We start from the raw sequence: 16,635 nt of genomic DNA on the forward strand, positions 1-16,635 counted from the left end.
GGGGGCGTGTGGACGTAGGGATGTTGAAGGTTTCTCAATCTCAAGGTTTGTATCCAGCTCAGGTTCCCGTGAACCGAGAGCTTCACAGGATTCGTGTTATTCGAAGTACAAGAAAATACAAGTGTTACAAGTTGAAATTATGGAAATATTTGACCCGACGTCGGCGTAAGTCCACATGCTCATTTCTATCTCGATGCTTGGTTGTCGAGCAGTTTTGTAACATTAACGTAGATTAATGTATTTAAACAAAACTAATTTTAGGGTTTCCTGAGACATTAAGTTCCCTCCCATGCGTAACAACACTCGCAGTTAAATTGGCCCAAACCTTCCAAACAAGTTCACCCTGAAATAAACACTCAATCTGAGGCTCAATGAGGCTTTGCCGAGTGAAACATTTTAATCTGTAATAAATAGCAGTGATGTTAACTCACGTTGACACTGGACATGTTTCGCGACTTACATTTACAAAAAACGCCACGCACAGGTGGAAGCCTCGGTGAAGAGCAGAACGTATGAGTACATGAGCAGAACATTAAGCGCCTTCACTTGGAACAGAAAACCGTACAATTTTCAGGAGACATTAACGTGTGTTCGGATTTGTGTAAGAATTTGTGCAATTGCCCTTTCGTTGCAAAAGCATCGTTCAAGGTCCAAAAAGATGCGAAAAATTTGACAGCAATGGCGGCCGGCGCTGCCCGGCGCCATGTCCAACATATTGTGGCTGCACGCGGCCACAATATGTAAACGTTTCAGCCCTCGAGTTAAGCCCTCGAGTTAAAATAATATTCTACGAGGCGTGCAAATATTAAAATTACATGAGTTGTACACTCGCTACATTCGCCGTATTCTATGTATCATAAGTCACACTGTGCCCCCCCCTGTAATTTAAATCTGAAGTTTGGGGACGAGTCTCAAAATCCAGTGGATGTTTGTTGAACTTCTTTCGCACCGTACGTAGCCAACCGTGCTAATCGGAGGTGCGGGGGAAGGACAACAAACTAAACACACAAAGCAGTTGTGAAGAAATGTGTTGGGTGTGTGGGTGACCAGATTTGCGTAATTCTACTGACACAGGGCACAAGTCTCGCTTTCAGGAGCGTCTTTTAATCCTTGAGAACACCGTCTTATTATTTTTCCTCGGTGAAGAGAACTCATTCGGACAGCATTGGCCGTGCACCGGTTTCCCCTACCCTCGCCGGGTCACCGGCTTGGAGTACACAGCGATGCCGGATCCAGCTGTGCCGAGCTCGTCTCGTGCGCATGGCCATTGACGGCCACGTTCTCGGCCTCTTGCTTCACCTGACAGAGGAAGCGGATCAAGCTGCACAGCCCGATGATGCAGTTCTCATCCGGCCCATCATAAGCCACTGGGTCGTCCAGAAACGTCCGGCACGTCGTGTGAGCAAAGTCGATCATGCGCACGTCCACTTTCGCCGCCAACGCGCCCGTCGCTTCGTCGCCGTGCCCGTTGCCCACGCGGCACTCCTCCTGGCCCTCGTAGATGATGAGCAGGGAGCTGGAGTAGAAGCGGTACGAGTCCTGGCGCTCCAGCGCCACCCTGAGCTCCGAGAGCTTGCGCAGGACGGGCTCCAGGAGGTCCTTCCTCAGGCGCTGTCCGTTGCGGAAGAACTGGGTCAGCGTCTCCTTGAAGCCGTTCACCGACAGCTTGCGCCCGATGTACTTGTCCATGTGCACGTACTGCCGTGTGTCCACGTGGTACACCTGTAGGAGGGAGGGACCCAGGCGAGGATTTCGGTTGTTGTTTCAGGAAGGTGGCTCTCGGTGCACAAAGTATTACTCGCTGTTCGATGCGTTTCGGGTTGTGCTGAGCACTGTTGAGCGCGACGTCTGACGTTTGGCTTCGTGTGCCGGGAGCCGCCTGACAACACGAGTCAGTCTATGGACCTTCTATGACAGCGTTCTTCGTTGCAAGGCCCGCGGGCCACTGGCGGCCCCTGGTGACCTTTAGTACAGCCCCTGACGTGCAGCCCCCGACAATACACAATTGTGAAAACACCCCCTCATCATCGTGCTGTCAAACTCAATGGTTTCATGTGTGGTGGCCAGGAGGTCCTTACACGGATGTCTTATCAGCGAAAGTGTCCCCCCCCCCCCGCCTCTGAAAATAAGTGAAGGACACAGCTCTACGACAGCAATGATTTCCAGCAGCATTTGTACAAGCAGGCAAACCCTGAATCAAGTTGGTTGACTGAAGAAAAACAGAGAAGATTGCAAAGCAAGCCTAAAGTCACGTACAATTTGTTCTATGAACCAAAAGAGACCATTGTTGGGAGGGAATAAAAAAAAAATGCAGTAGAATGTTTAACTCGGACGATTAAGTGCCAATGGCATTTCAACCGAAGCAACGGATGTCACAGTGTTACAAGCCATGCTGAGGATGTCACCGTGTGACCGTGATGTCAATTTTCTACAAATAAATCATGCGTGCAGGTGCTAGGTGGAATATTACATCGCGGGATCGTGAGGGGCGGCAGAGGCTTGGGGAGGCCTCATCCAGCGGACGATTGAGATCATGTTGATAAAGATGACGACGCTTAAAAAGCCATTCTACGTTCAGTCATCTGTATGTGATTCAACCGGTTCTCGAGTGTAGCGAATTGATCGTTTCAGCCCGGTCACAATAACTGTACAGAAAAAACCCATCATGTGACATTTGGTTCCACATTTAAAATTTGGCTAAATTACAGCTTTTGAGAATTAAAATATCAGTTTGATCGTCAAGTGACGAACCTCGCCCTCACATGGCAGAGCCATTGGGGAAGTGCTCCCCCTCCCCATGACGTGTGGTCCAGAGGTCATCAAAGGCACCTCAGAGGTAGCTCTGGAATTTCTGCTTCTGTGGGCCGTTCTCGAACACAAAGGCTTGCGTTGTTCTGGGTGATAAAACTACGCTCTCAACTATTTATTCTTTCACCAGGTAAGGCCCCCTTTGAGCTATACAGCTCTTTTTCAGAAGTGGCCTGACCACAAATGATAACCCAACGAAGTGGTTTCTCACGTGGACATTTATAGCAGCCAAATACTCTAAAAGGCATGTTTCTCAATGTGGAGGGACAAACCGTAGGACCCGGAGAAAAATCCACATGACCACAGGGAGAGAGACACGCAAACGCCAAATATACAGCAGGCGTAAGGGTCGGGATCAAACCCACGACCTTCTGTATACCGGGCGAGGTAGTTAACATCTCACCACCGTGGCGCACCCCTATGGCGATGTGATGTTAGATCCGAGAACATTTCTCGTGTCGCGACATGATTTTGATGTCGCAATTGGGATAAACTTGGGGGGGGGGGGCGGGTGGGGGGTTGTGGAAATACAAAAGGAAGCTAGCAAGCCACTTTCTGTGTCTATGCACGTAAATCAATGGAACACGGTTGCGTGCCCCTCCCTCGAGTGTTACCATCGTTGTTTCTCTTGGCCGGTGTTCTTTTTTGTTTGTACCTGCATGCCGCTGACGCGCACGCCCAGCACGGACGACGTGCTCTGTTGGCACGTGCGCGTGTGCAGGGCCTTCTTGTCCTCGGGCGCGTCGTCTCCGTACTGCCGGACGCCCATCTTGAGGTCCAGGATGCACGGCGCCACGTACGCGGACACCAGGTTCTCCAGCAGGATGAACCCTGCGGGGTGCTCGTCAAGGACTCAATTGTGTCATCGCCGTTATCGTCGTCGTCGTCGTCATCATCGTGGTCGTCATCATCGTCGTCGTCATCATCGTCGTCGTCATCATCGTCGTCATCGTCGTCATCAGCGGCATGATTTATTGTTATTGTTACGCTCGTCTACCCAGGAAAACCTCGCCGAGGCTCCGTGACGATTTTTCAGGAGGGTGACGAATGTTATGTCGCGTAGTCCCAATTTACTGGTCATCTTTGAAAAAGAGCTTCATGGCTTATCGGATTCCTCTTCCAGTCTAAATACAGATTCTGATTCATGAGCAAACAATTTTAGGGCTGCACTTGAATCTCGTTGTTTTTTTTTTTCAAAGTTGATATGAAATTTAGCCGAAATATGCTTTTACAAATGTCTTTCAGCTCGAGGTTACATTTCGGGCAGCGGAGGAGAGCGCAGCCAAATCCATCGTTAGACTGTAATTCTATGCCCCCCCCCCCCGCATCTTTACTTTCCGTATTCGCCAACGCACACTGAGACCAGCATAATGAAGCAACGTCAAAAAAACCCACGACGGACAATACGGTGTGGGAAGGCCCTCATCCAGCGGTAGATTGACAAAACCGCTTTACCGCAAGTACTCTTGCCGGCGCAGGTGTGAGAGCGCGCAGTGCGGCACGGAGGATACGGTGTTGGTTCTGGTCCTTGAACTTTTTCTGCAGGCGTTCTATCCGCGCGCAGAAGTCTTTGTTGCGGACGTCACTGCCATTTTCAGCGGGAGGAGCGTCCGGGCCGAAATCCATTCCGCCATTCGTGCCGCCCTCACGTCCATTCTGCTGCTCGCTGCTCGCAAACGACGACGAGACGCTGATCGCCTCCGATCGTAATCTCACGGCGCTGTCCGTGTCAGTCACGGGGCGAAGAAAAGGAATTCGCTTCAAGCGACAACGGAGAATGTTGTCGTGTTGAGAGAATGCGCAGCCCCCCCCCCCCCCCGATTCTAACTCGGGGCCTCAGCAATGGCGTGGGTCCACTGAAACAGCTGTTATGAACCGCCTGCATCACTTGCTCAGTTCAATGTTTTAGGAGTTTTAAACACTATATTTGTTTGCCAAAAACATAATGACCATAACTTCAATTAACCTGATAAGCACAAACAAGAACAGTATTTATATTATGCATTATTTTGTAAAAAAAAATGTTGTAAGTGATTGCTATAAATGATGAAAATGTAATTTTAATTAAATACTAAATATAAGTGTGGAGTGGGAGTGTAGTGGTGAGTACACACTGCTCTCTGAATCTTGATGCGCTAAGTTTGATTCTCAAGCTCAGCGAACATTATTATTGGTGAACGACATCAGAACCTATCATAGGCCAGCCCTTCACTTACCGGCAGTGACTAGCATGGTCAAGTATAGCCAAACAACCCACATATCCAATATATTCTTAGGTTTTTTCGGTAAAGTCACGTAGGTAAAACATCAAAATTAATGAAAATAAAATAAAATAAAAACAAAATCACGACGTTTCGGAGGCAACACAAGTCTCCGTCATCAGGTGGGACCGTCACAGCCGAATTAGCTGCATCAAGTGAGGCAATGATTCAAGAAGTAATCCCTTATAAGCAAGTTGAAGGGGGGAGGAGAGGGGGGGGGAGCTCATCAGAATGTGGTAGCCAATGATGAGCTCCCCCCCCCTCTCCTCCCCCCTTCAACTTGCTTATAAGGGATTACTTCTTGAATCATTGCCTCACTTGATGCAGCTAATTCGGCTGTGACGGTCCCACCTGATGACGGAGACTTGTGTTGCCTCCGAAACGTCGTGATTTTTGTTTTTTATTTATTTTATTTTCATTAATTTTGATGTTTTACCTACGTGACTTTACCGAAAAAACCTAAGAATATGATTCCTTGCAGTCACGAAAGCTTCAAATCTAGATATCCAATATAGTGTGGGAGGCCCTTTATCTGTCAGTGAAGCGCTGTACGTTATTATGTACATACAAAGACAAAGATCCCCCGTATAGCCTTAACCGACATTTGGGGCAAGTGCTGTAAGCGAGCACCTTTGAAGGCCGGCACGGCATACGAGGGGGTGGGTAGCCAACACCCCGCCCGACTGAACTTTGTCTCCATAGTGCTGATGTTTGCACACTACACCAGGTCCTCATTTGAGACTGAGTGTACCTAGAGGAGGCCCAGGACCGGTTCAAATGATAGTCACTGGGTTGCTGGGCTCTAGCACGGCGCGCTAACCACTGCAGCATCCTTCACAAACCACCTCCACAGAAACCAATCTCGACACTGCTGGCACCAGTCATCGGCAGTCCTATCAGCTCCAAATATTTCAGCCCATCTCTTCTCTTGCCCGTGCAGTGCCTCTTCTATCTGGCCGAACAGAAGCTCCTTGAACAGCTGGACATGCGGGCTACATGACCCAGCCAACACAGCTTCGCTTGCCAGAGGACATCACTGATGAGATTGTGTCCTGATCTTTCAAGGATCTGTGAACTCCTCACACAATCCAGTCTGGTTCGACCCAGGATGGATCGTAGGCAGGCTAGCCTGAATGTTCTAAACCAGCACAGATGTTCCATTAGAGGGCTCTACGTTTCGCAAGCATAGAGAAGGGAGGCCATAACTGTGGCCGAGAAGACCTAGAGCTTTGTTCAGAGCGACAGGCCAAGGGTAGCTTCCACACAGCGTTACACAGCTGTTGAAATTATAATGCTGCTCCAATGGTTCGGAGTGAGACCTCGGCTGCCCAACCAGAGCTTGTCATTAGCACACACACACACATTGCATCAGTCGGAGCCTTTGGGATGGGCGATCGAGGTGACTGGCTAGATTGAGATACTGAGAAAGACAGAGAAATATGGAGATAGGGAGAATGAGTGATAGCCATGAAGACGCGACAATTTTGTGTAACCAGGGCAACGTGTATATTGAGATCAGCCCTTTGCAGTACTGTATATGCATTCATATGTTACAATGCATCAATGGAATATCCACTCACCATATCCTGGTGTCCTCCGTGTTGTCCACTTGAGGGTAGTTGACAAAGTACCTCTCGCCATTCCTTTCCTCGATGTTCAAGGACACAGTGCCTGGTTTGAGGGCAGGCAGCAGGTACAACAGTCAGCATGACCACGGTTGGATTTACAAGACCCACTGTCTAGAAACTAAGCTGAACTATTTTTAGTTTACCAGGTAAGGCCCGCTGAACTATGTAGCTCTTTTTCAGAAGTGACCTGGCCACAAATGATAGCTCAAGGAAGTGGCTTATCATCATGTGGAAATTTACAGCAGTCAAATACTCGAAATGCGTGTTGTTTCTAAAATGTGGAGGGATAAACCGGAGGACATGGAGAAAAATCCACGCGACCACGGGGAGAACATGCAAACTCCAAATACACTGGCATCAGGGATGGGATCGAACCCATTAACCTCCTGCATATCGGGCGAGGGAGTTAACATCTCACCACCGTGGTGCCCCCTACATGAGAATCTTTATTCAGAATCTTTACTTTGACTGGAGGAATCCGAGTGCCACTGGCCATGACAATAAATGCGGTAATGTTTTGACGAGCAATTTAAATCAGCTCCCGTGTGCAGATGCACAGCGGGGATTGTTGCAAGGCATGAGCGTGAGAGAAGAGAGAAGGGCGAAGGCTTGGTTGGGGGTGGTGGTGGGGGGGTATGTAACCACAGAGGTATACAGTGCAGTGCAATTTATAACATCATTGCATCAGCACATTGTTAGGGTAAGTAAAGTAATAGGTAATGCATTACACCAGCGCGCTATCGGGGTCTACGGACCCGAAGACGTGGAACGAGTTACCAGCTCAAGTTCGAGATCCATCCCTGAGCCTGAGCCAGTTTTGCGAGAGAGACTCAAAGTGGCGTCGTTCCAAAGAGCATACTACGTGCGGTTAGCGGCCATCCCTTTAGTAGGCACGCAAAAGTCTGTCAAAACTCCCCCCCTCCCTGTAGGCACGCGGACTTTTTACACACCCCCCTCCCCCCCAAAATCCTATAGAACGGCCGATATTTAATCCACGCAGAAACGATCAAGGATGAGTAACTAATTTGAAGGCCAATGTAGACACATTATTATTGAGGCTTCCCCCCCCACCCCGTTTCCTATGCGTACGTACATTGTCAGTAGACCCCCCCCATACGCAAGCTACGCATTTGGGTTAACCCCCCCTCTCCCCTCCATGTGTAAGTACCCAATGTATGGCCCCTTATATTGCACATTCATGATGGATTGGACCCGTGAGAGTTGCGCGATAGAAAAAAAAGCTGAGACTTGCTTCCTGACACACTGATAAAAATGGAAGTCTTATCAAACGAGTCAATTGTTGAATCTACGTCATATCTGGCCATTTTATTTATATTAATGCAGCCAAGTAAAAACAAGCCTGTATATAGAAAGTAGGGCATGCGCGTCGAGGGGAACCGGCAAATACCGATCGACGGAGGGATAAGTCTACATTTGATCTTCGGTTAGTCTCAGACTACAGAGAAGATTATCATAATGAGCCAAGACTTGAACCGCCACACCGAGGTATGTATACGCTGTATCTATGATCAACCTCTTTCGCACCGTACGTAACCAACCGAGCTAATCGGAGGCGTGGGGGAAGGACAAATAAAATGCTAAAAAGTAGGTCTAAACAAACGAGTTCTCAATATAGATTTACCAGTGCATCGCTCCAGTGGTTTTCTAGCATCGGAGAAGAAGAGCGTTCCAGACGGCTGCCGTGTCAGATATGGAGGTCGTTTGAACATACTTCACCACGCTGGTTATGAAGTATGTGCGATTTGGTAAAGGGGGTGCGACCAGGGGAGACACAGTACCGATTCAGATGTCAATCGCCACTAATGTTTCCCATTTACAAGAATCTAACTCGGGGAAAGCTGGGTTCATATGGCGCACCACTCCTCATATCACATTACAGAATAGATTTCACAGTTCTGTACGGTATTTAATTATCGTTTAAATATATTATGAAACATATACTACATATTCCTGCAAATAAGATGGGATGTGTTTTTGTTTAAACAATGTTGTGGGTTTATTCTCCAACACACCGGTTAGTGCTGTACTCGTAACGAATTGGCACGTTTTGTTTACGTGACGAACCCTCAACTAACCTGGCGGTGTCGGGTGGAGGCGGGTTTTATGACGCATTTATATTTCTAGATTTATATTTACGCGATCTAACCCAAATGACCACTATTATTACGGACTAAATATATATCGGTTGCCGAGTGTTGGGCGGCCATGCCCGCGCATATTGCCTACGCCAGGGGTCCCCAACCCCCGGGCCGCGGACCGGTACCGGTCCACGGCCTGTTAGGAACCGGGCCGCACAGCAGCAGCAGGAGGTGAGAGCGGTGAGTCCGCGCGTGGCCCGCCCCCATTGTTTTATTGTTGACCACTTCCATCCGCGCCTCTTTCCCGCACTGCGCACTTGTCTCAGTCACGGTTTTGGTAAGCCCACAAGCTGCTAACCCCTAGCCAGAATTAGTAAAATACACACGTCGCTGCAGAGCTTCTTTGAAAAGGGGGAAGACCCAATGATGACCCACCCCCCGGTCCGTAAAAAAAAATTGTCTTCCACGAAACCGGTCCCTGGTGCCAAAAAGGTTTCGAGACCGCTGGCCTACGCCCTTACTGCAGTGCCAGATTCTCCTAGTAGCACAAGTAGCAAATGCTACGGGCCCGCACTCTCAAGGGCCTCGCGCTAAATGCTTTCAAGCTATCAACTCTGGTTCAGTGATTCTGCACTTGCTCTATTACTAGAGTACTATACCGCCTTAAACTTTTACGAACGACTGGGTGTTAAGGGTTAGCAATTTGTCGTATTATCTGGCTGTATAGCAAATGAAAAAATACAATTGCTTTATTGTGCAAGTAAAAAATTAGTGTTTTCATATTTAAGTTTTTTTTTTATTTCGGGCCCCTTTATAACAGGTGCTACAGGCCCCACACTAGCTTCATCCGGCACTGCCTTGACCCTGCAAGACAAACGCGGAGCGGCGATTGTGATCCTTGGCCGCTGTTTTAAATACAGGTGTCGGCGAATGACATTTTCACTTGACCAGGTGTTCGGTGACGCACCGATCGCCGTTTACATTGTTGGAACACCCTCGGGGGCGGCCCACCACGGACAATCCGCGTCCACAGATGTGAAAACGCAAAATTGCTGAATATAAGTAACAGAGTAAATTGGCTGACGACACATTTGTAACTCCACATGTAAAATATCTGTTTTGCTTCGCACATCACCGAACCTCCGATTAGCACGGTTGGCTACGTACGGTGCGAAAGAAGTTCAACATCCCATCACTCTGCTGTGGAGACGCACGCTGTATGACAATATTGGTGCAGAGTTTGTGTTGACCGAATGCCGCTGAATTTGTGCATTCCCAGAGGGCAGGTGGCTGATGGCATGTGTACAAAACAGTTATTGTTTTTTTGAGGTGCAGGGACAGCTGTGTGAAGGAGGCGTATGGGTCTGCGAATGTATATTCGTCAGAGATCTACAGTGGTGAGGATAAAGTACAAAGGTAAAGGTGCAGCCCTGAAATGTCTTGCTCACACCACTGCCGGCGGGAGGAAGGTCCCTCCACCACAGGGAGCTCTCGCCAGCCCCTCTCGACAAGGATATTTGGCCTACTCTTCTGCGCTGGCCGGGGTGGGAGAGCACTCCACACTTTATCCCACCGCAGTTGACCTACCCGCCTATCCGCTAACTGTGACGTACACACTTATAATGAAACTAAAAACACTATTTTTTTATTTTTCCAGGTAAGGCCCACTGAGCTATGCAGCTCAGCCAAACACTCTAAACGCACACGCTGATTCAGAGGCGGATGGTGGTGTGGGGGGGGCATTCAGAAACTTGCAAGGTTGTTTTAACAGTGGCGCCCGCGGCTTTTTTTGGGATTGCAAGGCCACATGACGGCATCACGACCACCACCACCATAGTTTAGTACAGTAGGTCGTTATGAGTTCAAATGCTTCATCAGACCGCAGCAAAAGCAAAAAAAATTTTTAAATACAAAACACTATCAGAGGGTGGGGGGTGAGTGTCTCAATTATTTGTTTAGTATATAGACAACTATTTTTTTTATTCCACACACTCCCCCACATCACACATTGCAACATCCTGACCTTCTGGATGGCCTTACCAGTTTACATCGACGGTATTAGGTAATCCGGACTCATCAGAGCAGGTGGGGGGGGGGGTGGGGGGAGATTTTCTTTGGGGGAGAGGGGGGGTGCCAGGTCGGGTATGTAAGAGTGTTCTAATGTTTAGCAAAGGACCCCATGCACGTGGTAAATTCTTCTTCCTTGTCTCTGAGCTTATAGGTCAGATGCTCCAATGCTGAGATTGGGCCTAATGAATACAACCATTGAGTATGGGAGGGGGGTTCCTGATTCTGCCACGTACTCAATACGGTTTTTATGGCTGCTACATTGAGAGTCCTTAACAAAATGTTCTGTTCTCGAGTCAGTCCCACTTCTCTTAGGCCCCACTGTAGTTTCCACACTTATATTTTACAGATGTATTGTTCATCGTATTGAATACCCCCATTATATTTTCATATAACTCATCAATAGTCGGACATGACCAGAAAGCATGTTTGTAATCGCGTGTTACACCCAGGGGGCACCTTGGGCAGTCCGGAGATGAGGCTACACCAAACTTGGCCCTCCTCTGATTGGTCGCTTAGGCCCCGTGTAGAAATTTGAATTGGATAGTTCTCAGGGGGAGGGATCTGACCCCTTGGGAAGTGGAATTCCAAATCTGGGTTCATGTCTTGTTGGAGATTGGCTGATTTACTATTTGCTCCCATAGCGCTAGGGTCTGAGGTCATCCACTGTTCGTCCCTGAGAGCAGAAGCCAGTATGCCACAGATAGTTTTTAATCTCTCTTTATCTGACTGAAGCCATTTTTTTACTCCAGGAGGGGGTGGTATTAGATCTCTTTCTCTGGCTCTAGTGATCAGTTCCCGAACCTGGAGGTATTTATCTAATAGATTGTAATGTGTTAATGTGGCCATTATCTGCCATAAGGTCCCCGACTATTTGAATCTGGGCCACTTTCCAATCAGACCATCTGATTCTCTTGTTTTCAACTTGCAGGGCCGGATTATTCCAAAGTGGCGAGTAGGATTTGAGTCCCCTCAGGATTTGGGTGATTCTGTTTATGCACATCCACAGCGTAGTATTGATCATCTCTAGTGGCTTTATGCCCAAGGGCTTATCCTGCGGGTGCGCGAGTGAGCGAGACCTTCCAGATTCCATGGCGAGACTGAGGCCTTTTCCCAAGATTTCCACACTCCGTCTCTCTCCTCCGAGATTCAATGCTTCGTGGCATGCCTGCCAGCTGTGAGGTAGTATTTTACAAAGGCCGGTAGAGCAAGTCCTCTCTCACTCCTCGTCTGGGTAGGGGTCTAACTTATTATCGCGGCTTTGCAATTTCAGATGAAAGAGGAAATGTTGGAGTGCAATTTCTGGGGGTAAAGGTTTGTGGGATCCGAGTTGGAATAATTCTCAGGTGGTACACCATCTTTGGGACGATCATCATTTTAATCGAGTGCACCCCGTCAGGAAGAGACAATGGGATATTGCACACTGCCAGGGAAGTTTGGATCTCTTGGAGTGGATTGGGGAAGTTCACCTTAAAAAAGCTCACTCAGCCGACTCGGATTGAAGACTCCGAGATATTTAATCCTCTGAGGGCACCATTTGAAGGGGGTCAATGCAATTGGGAGGGCCGGGAAAGCTGGGGAGATGGGCATTATTTCTGGTTTGTTTACATTTAGCTTGCATCCTGCCACTTCTCCATATTCCTTAAGCTCCTTCAGGAGGGCCGGGATTGAGGTTTCGGGCCCGGTGATGATTAATAGTATTCTAGATTTGAAGCTTTCGTGACTGCAAGGATTCATATTCTTAAGTAAAATATTTTACTTTTATTAATTTTAATTTTTACCTACGTGCCTTTACCGAAAAAACCTAAGAAGATTAATAGTACATCGTCTGCATAGAGATTTCTCTTATTCTATCGATCCCCGTACCGCAGCCCTTTGCTCTCTAGGCCTCTATGGATATCGCAAACAGGAGCGGGGATAAGAGGCAGACCCGCCGAGTTCCATGCGCGAGCATCAACCTTCATGAAACGATTTCGTTGGTGGAGACCATTGCGCAGGGGGTCTGAGTACAATAGCTGGCACCACTTGAGGAAAAGGGCCGGTGTTCCTATTTCTTCCATGGTGCTCAACAGCAACTTCCATTCTACGCTGTCGAATGCTTTTTCGCCATCCAGGGCAATGGAGTAATCTCGTTTTCTGTATTTTGTGGCGATATCAACAGCATTGACGAGGGTCCGGATGTTATCTGCGGAGTCGTTCCCCCTGATAAAGCCAGTCTGGGCTTCCCCAATGATGCTCGACAGGGCCTTTTCCAGTCTTTTTACAAGCACCTTTGCATATATTTTGTAATCTGCATTGAATAGGGAGATTTGTCTATAGCTGGCTACATCCTCCTGGCTCGTGGATCACTAATTCTGGCTTCCCTCATGGAGTCTGGAAACTTTCCCTGCAGTTCTGCCTCATTCAAAGTGTTTAGTAGGTGGGACAGGAGGTGGGTCCCAATATTCTTGTATAATTCCATAGTCCTACCATCAGGTCCTGGGGCTTTACCAGGTGTAAGCCTTTAAGAGCTTCCAAGAGATCTTGAAGAGTGATGGGTCCATCTAATTCTGACTTCAGTGAAGGAGAGAGATTGGGAGGATTATTTCCAGCAGGTAGGATTCCATGTCTTGAGGTGTAGGGTGTTCTGAATCGAGTGTCTCGAATATTTACATTTCTCTTCATGTGCAGCCACTTCTGAAAATGTAGGCTATCATCATCCATCATAATGGTCTGTATTACAAATAGTTTGGTCATGCAATGTGGGGCCAACGTTGCTACTTTTGTTCAAATGCTTCTTTCTGTTTGCGTGTGCTTGATAATTATCACCGAAGCTCATTAGTGAAACAAAAAATACAGCTACAAACATTTTTTTCCAGTATTTCAAGCGTATGCGGTCGCGTAAACTGCCGTTCATTGATCATGAAAAAAAAACGGACGACACCTTAATTGAAACCTGTATAACCACTGGCCACAGATGGTGATGCTGCTTTACAGAGCGAGCAGGGTGCTAGCAAATATACCCAGCACTCCATTATGTGTCCCTGCATTTAAAAATTGTGTCTTTAGTTTCTCAACATAACGGTTTTGGAGACCAACATATTCAAGCGGCATTTTGTCAAAGCACACAAAAGCTCCGAATTCGTTTCAACCTTCAGGATATTGTCAGCAGAGTCAGGCTCGTAAAACGATATGCGACTGGACTATCGGATGTTATCAGCAAGTACACCCCACACTAATTACGGGGTCCATTCGAGGGCAAAACATCCACATCACACTACAAGCAATCAAGACGAGCACGGTAAGGTGAAAGGTATTTACAACTGTTGAGGTGTCATGATGCATCAATAAACATCAGTTCTCCAAGCTCACAATACACGCATCGATATTGCGTGTTGTGTGGAATGGGTACATGTGGCCGCTGCAGAATGCTTGACAATCCGCAACACAAAACGCTCGTGTGGACGTATGTTGAACTTTTTTCGCACGGTACGTAGCCAACCGTGCTAGCTCGAGGTGTCGGGGATGGAAAACAAACTGAACTTTCCACTTTTAAATCTATATTTTAAATCTATAATTCTAGATTTGAAGCTTTTGTGACTGCAAGGATTCATATTCTTAGGTTTTTTCGGTAAAGTCACGTAGGTAAAACATCAAAATTAATAAAAATAAAATAAAGATCACGACGTTTCGGAGGTAACACAAGTCTCCGTCATCAGGTGGGACCGTCACAGCCAGATTAGCTGCAGCTAGCTGCAGCTAATCTGTGACGGTCCCACCTGATGACGGAGACTTGTGTTGCCTCCGAAACGTCGTGATCTTTATTTTATTTTATTTTTTATTAATTTTGATGTTTTACCTACGTGACTTTACCGAAAAAACCTAAGAATATTTAAATCTATATTTAAAAGTGCACGGCTCCAGTGGCTTCCTAACATCATACGTCGCGGATGGCGACTCCCCTTGTGCCACACATGGCACCGGAGCGACATTTGCGGGCTTTGAATATGCTGCCCGGGGATGTTGGTGCGTGAGATCGGGGCTTGCTGGGAGACAAGCGATATCAGCTCTGAGATCAAAAATTGGTTTTCTAAAAAGTTCCATAAACCTTGTCAGTTCAGCATGACTCACCTTCAGTGGCTTGCATCAACATCAGGGTAGCAGCAAGTGGAGCAGGGGGTGGCTTGGCACCAGTTATGCGAATGGCCGGACCGGACCGAGTCATTTGTTCTCGGGGCTATGCAAGCACCGCGTTAGAACTTCTTTCACACCCTACGTAGCCACCCGTGCTAATTGGAGGTGCGAGGGAAGGACAGTAAACTAAACACCAAAAAGCAGATCGAAAGAAATGAGTTTTCAATCGAGAAGCTCCGTGTGAGGTGTGTCCTCCCGAAGCGCACGGGGAGGAGGGGGGGGGCGGGGGGTCTCGGCCACGCGTCTGATATATTTGTGCCTATAAGCTGTTTGCCTATATTATTTCAGTCGATTACCAGGTGCACATCGCAACTGGAAGTGACTGATAAAAAGAGTTCAATGGTTAAAGACGTCCGACTGGACATCGCCTCTATGTTTTTCTCCGTTATCAAGTGCCAGCGGTGTTGGGGTGTACAATGCTGACATTCCATTGGTGGCAGTTGAGCTACAAACCCCGTTGACATTGCAATAACAATCAAAACAATCCGTCATCTTGGAGAACGTTATTTTAGAAAATAAAGAACGCCCTCTACCCTTATAATTGCAAATTTCCTATCACCAGAAGTTATTATACTAGAAATATATAAAATGCAAAAGATAGAGGATGCCACTGAAACCACCGAAAATGATAAGCCAATTTTAGAACATTTATTCCAATGCTACAGCGGTTAACTTCACAATTGTACATTTGGGACTGCTTGGCAAATTACGTTTCAGCTCAGAGGTGGAGGGAGACGCAGCGAACAACAACGGTCCGAGCTTCGGCAGCGTGGTTTTCCAACTTTAACCAAATTCTCACGGGTCTCCCCCAAAAAAAACACATCACAGTTCTATTCCGAACAAGGGCACATCTGCCCCACGTTATTTCGAGGATAGGCTGCACCACGTCCGAGCCGCATCGCATCAAGTGCCATCGCCAGCCCGCGACGAACGTCAAGCCTCCGAGCCCCTTTTTGTCATGCGGTGAATCCGACGAGTACAGGCAAAGCCCGACCACAGTAGCCCCCCCCCCAACCCCTCACCTTTGTACTGCGGCGCAAAGCACGCGATGTCGGGCGGCAAGCTCTCGTACACCTGGTGCTCACGCTGGAGCAGCGGCTTGCAGATGGTGGTGTCGTTGAAGCGGAGGACGCACGCGTGACCCCCCACGAGGTGTGCGAACGGCTGCAGGACATGCCCCGACGCCTCGCCGGTTTCCGGAGAAAGGTCCATCGGGCACCCCTGCATTGAGAAGGTCGAGAAGATCTAAATGAGGACGTTGAACTTCTTTCGCACCGTAGGTAGCCAGCCGCGCTAGTCGGAGGTGTGGGGAACAAGATGACTGTCACCATGGACGAAGTCGTTCATGCCGCAACACCCAAGTCAAATCTTTGAACCTTGATTCGTTGGGCCACGTGGTAGTTTTATGACAATTTTTTAGTTTATAATTTAACCCTTCACCACCCCCACCCCTCCACCACCCCCACAACATTTTCACGTTTACAAAGATATAATGTATAGGTACCAATGTACTGATCAATGCATTCCATAAGAGGCTTTTTTTGGGTTAGATCGCGTAAATATATAAATGTGTCGTTAAAACTCGCCACCACCCGACAC

General features: G+C 47.8%; 1 protein-coding gene across 1 annotated transcript; it reads right to left on the reverse strand.

Annotated features, from left to right (window-relative positions):
• Positions 1 to 956: 956 nt before the first annotated feature.
• On the reverse strand, positions 957 to 16,248 carry LOC144943836 (inositol hexakisphosphate kinase 2-like). The gene is made up of 5 exons (XM_078871682.1): positions 16,059 to 16,248; positions 6,650 to 6,740; positions 4,320 to 4,474; positions 3,464 to 3,639; positions 957 to 1,722 (listed from the first exon to the last, which is right to left on the reverse strand). Exons 1-5 carry the CDS (start codon positions 16,246 to 16,248, stop codon positions 1,201 to 1,203), a joined length of 1,134 nt encoding a protein of 377 aa, XP_078727808.1. The 3' UTR covers positions 957 to 1,200.
• Between the last annotated feature and the right edge of the window lie 387 nt (positions 16,249 to 16,635).

This window comes from Lampetra fluviatilis, chromosome 32 (genome assembly GCF_964198595.1).
Source record: "Lampetra fluviatilis chromosome 32, kcLamFluv1.1, whole genome shotgun sequence".
Classification (NCBI taxonomy): domain Eukaryota; kingdom Metazoa; phylum Chordata; class Hyperoartia; order Petromyzontiformes; family Petromyzontidae; genus Lampetra; species Lampetra fluviatilis.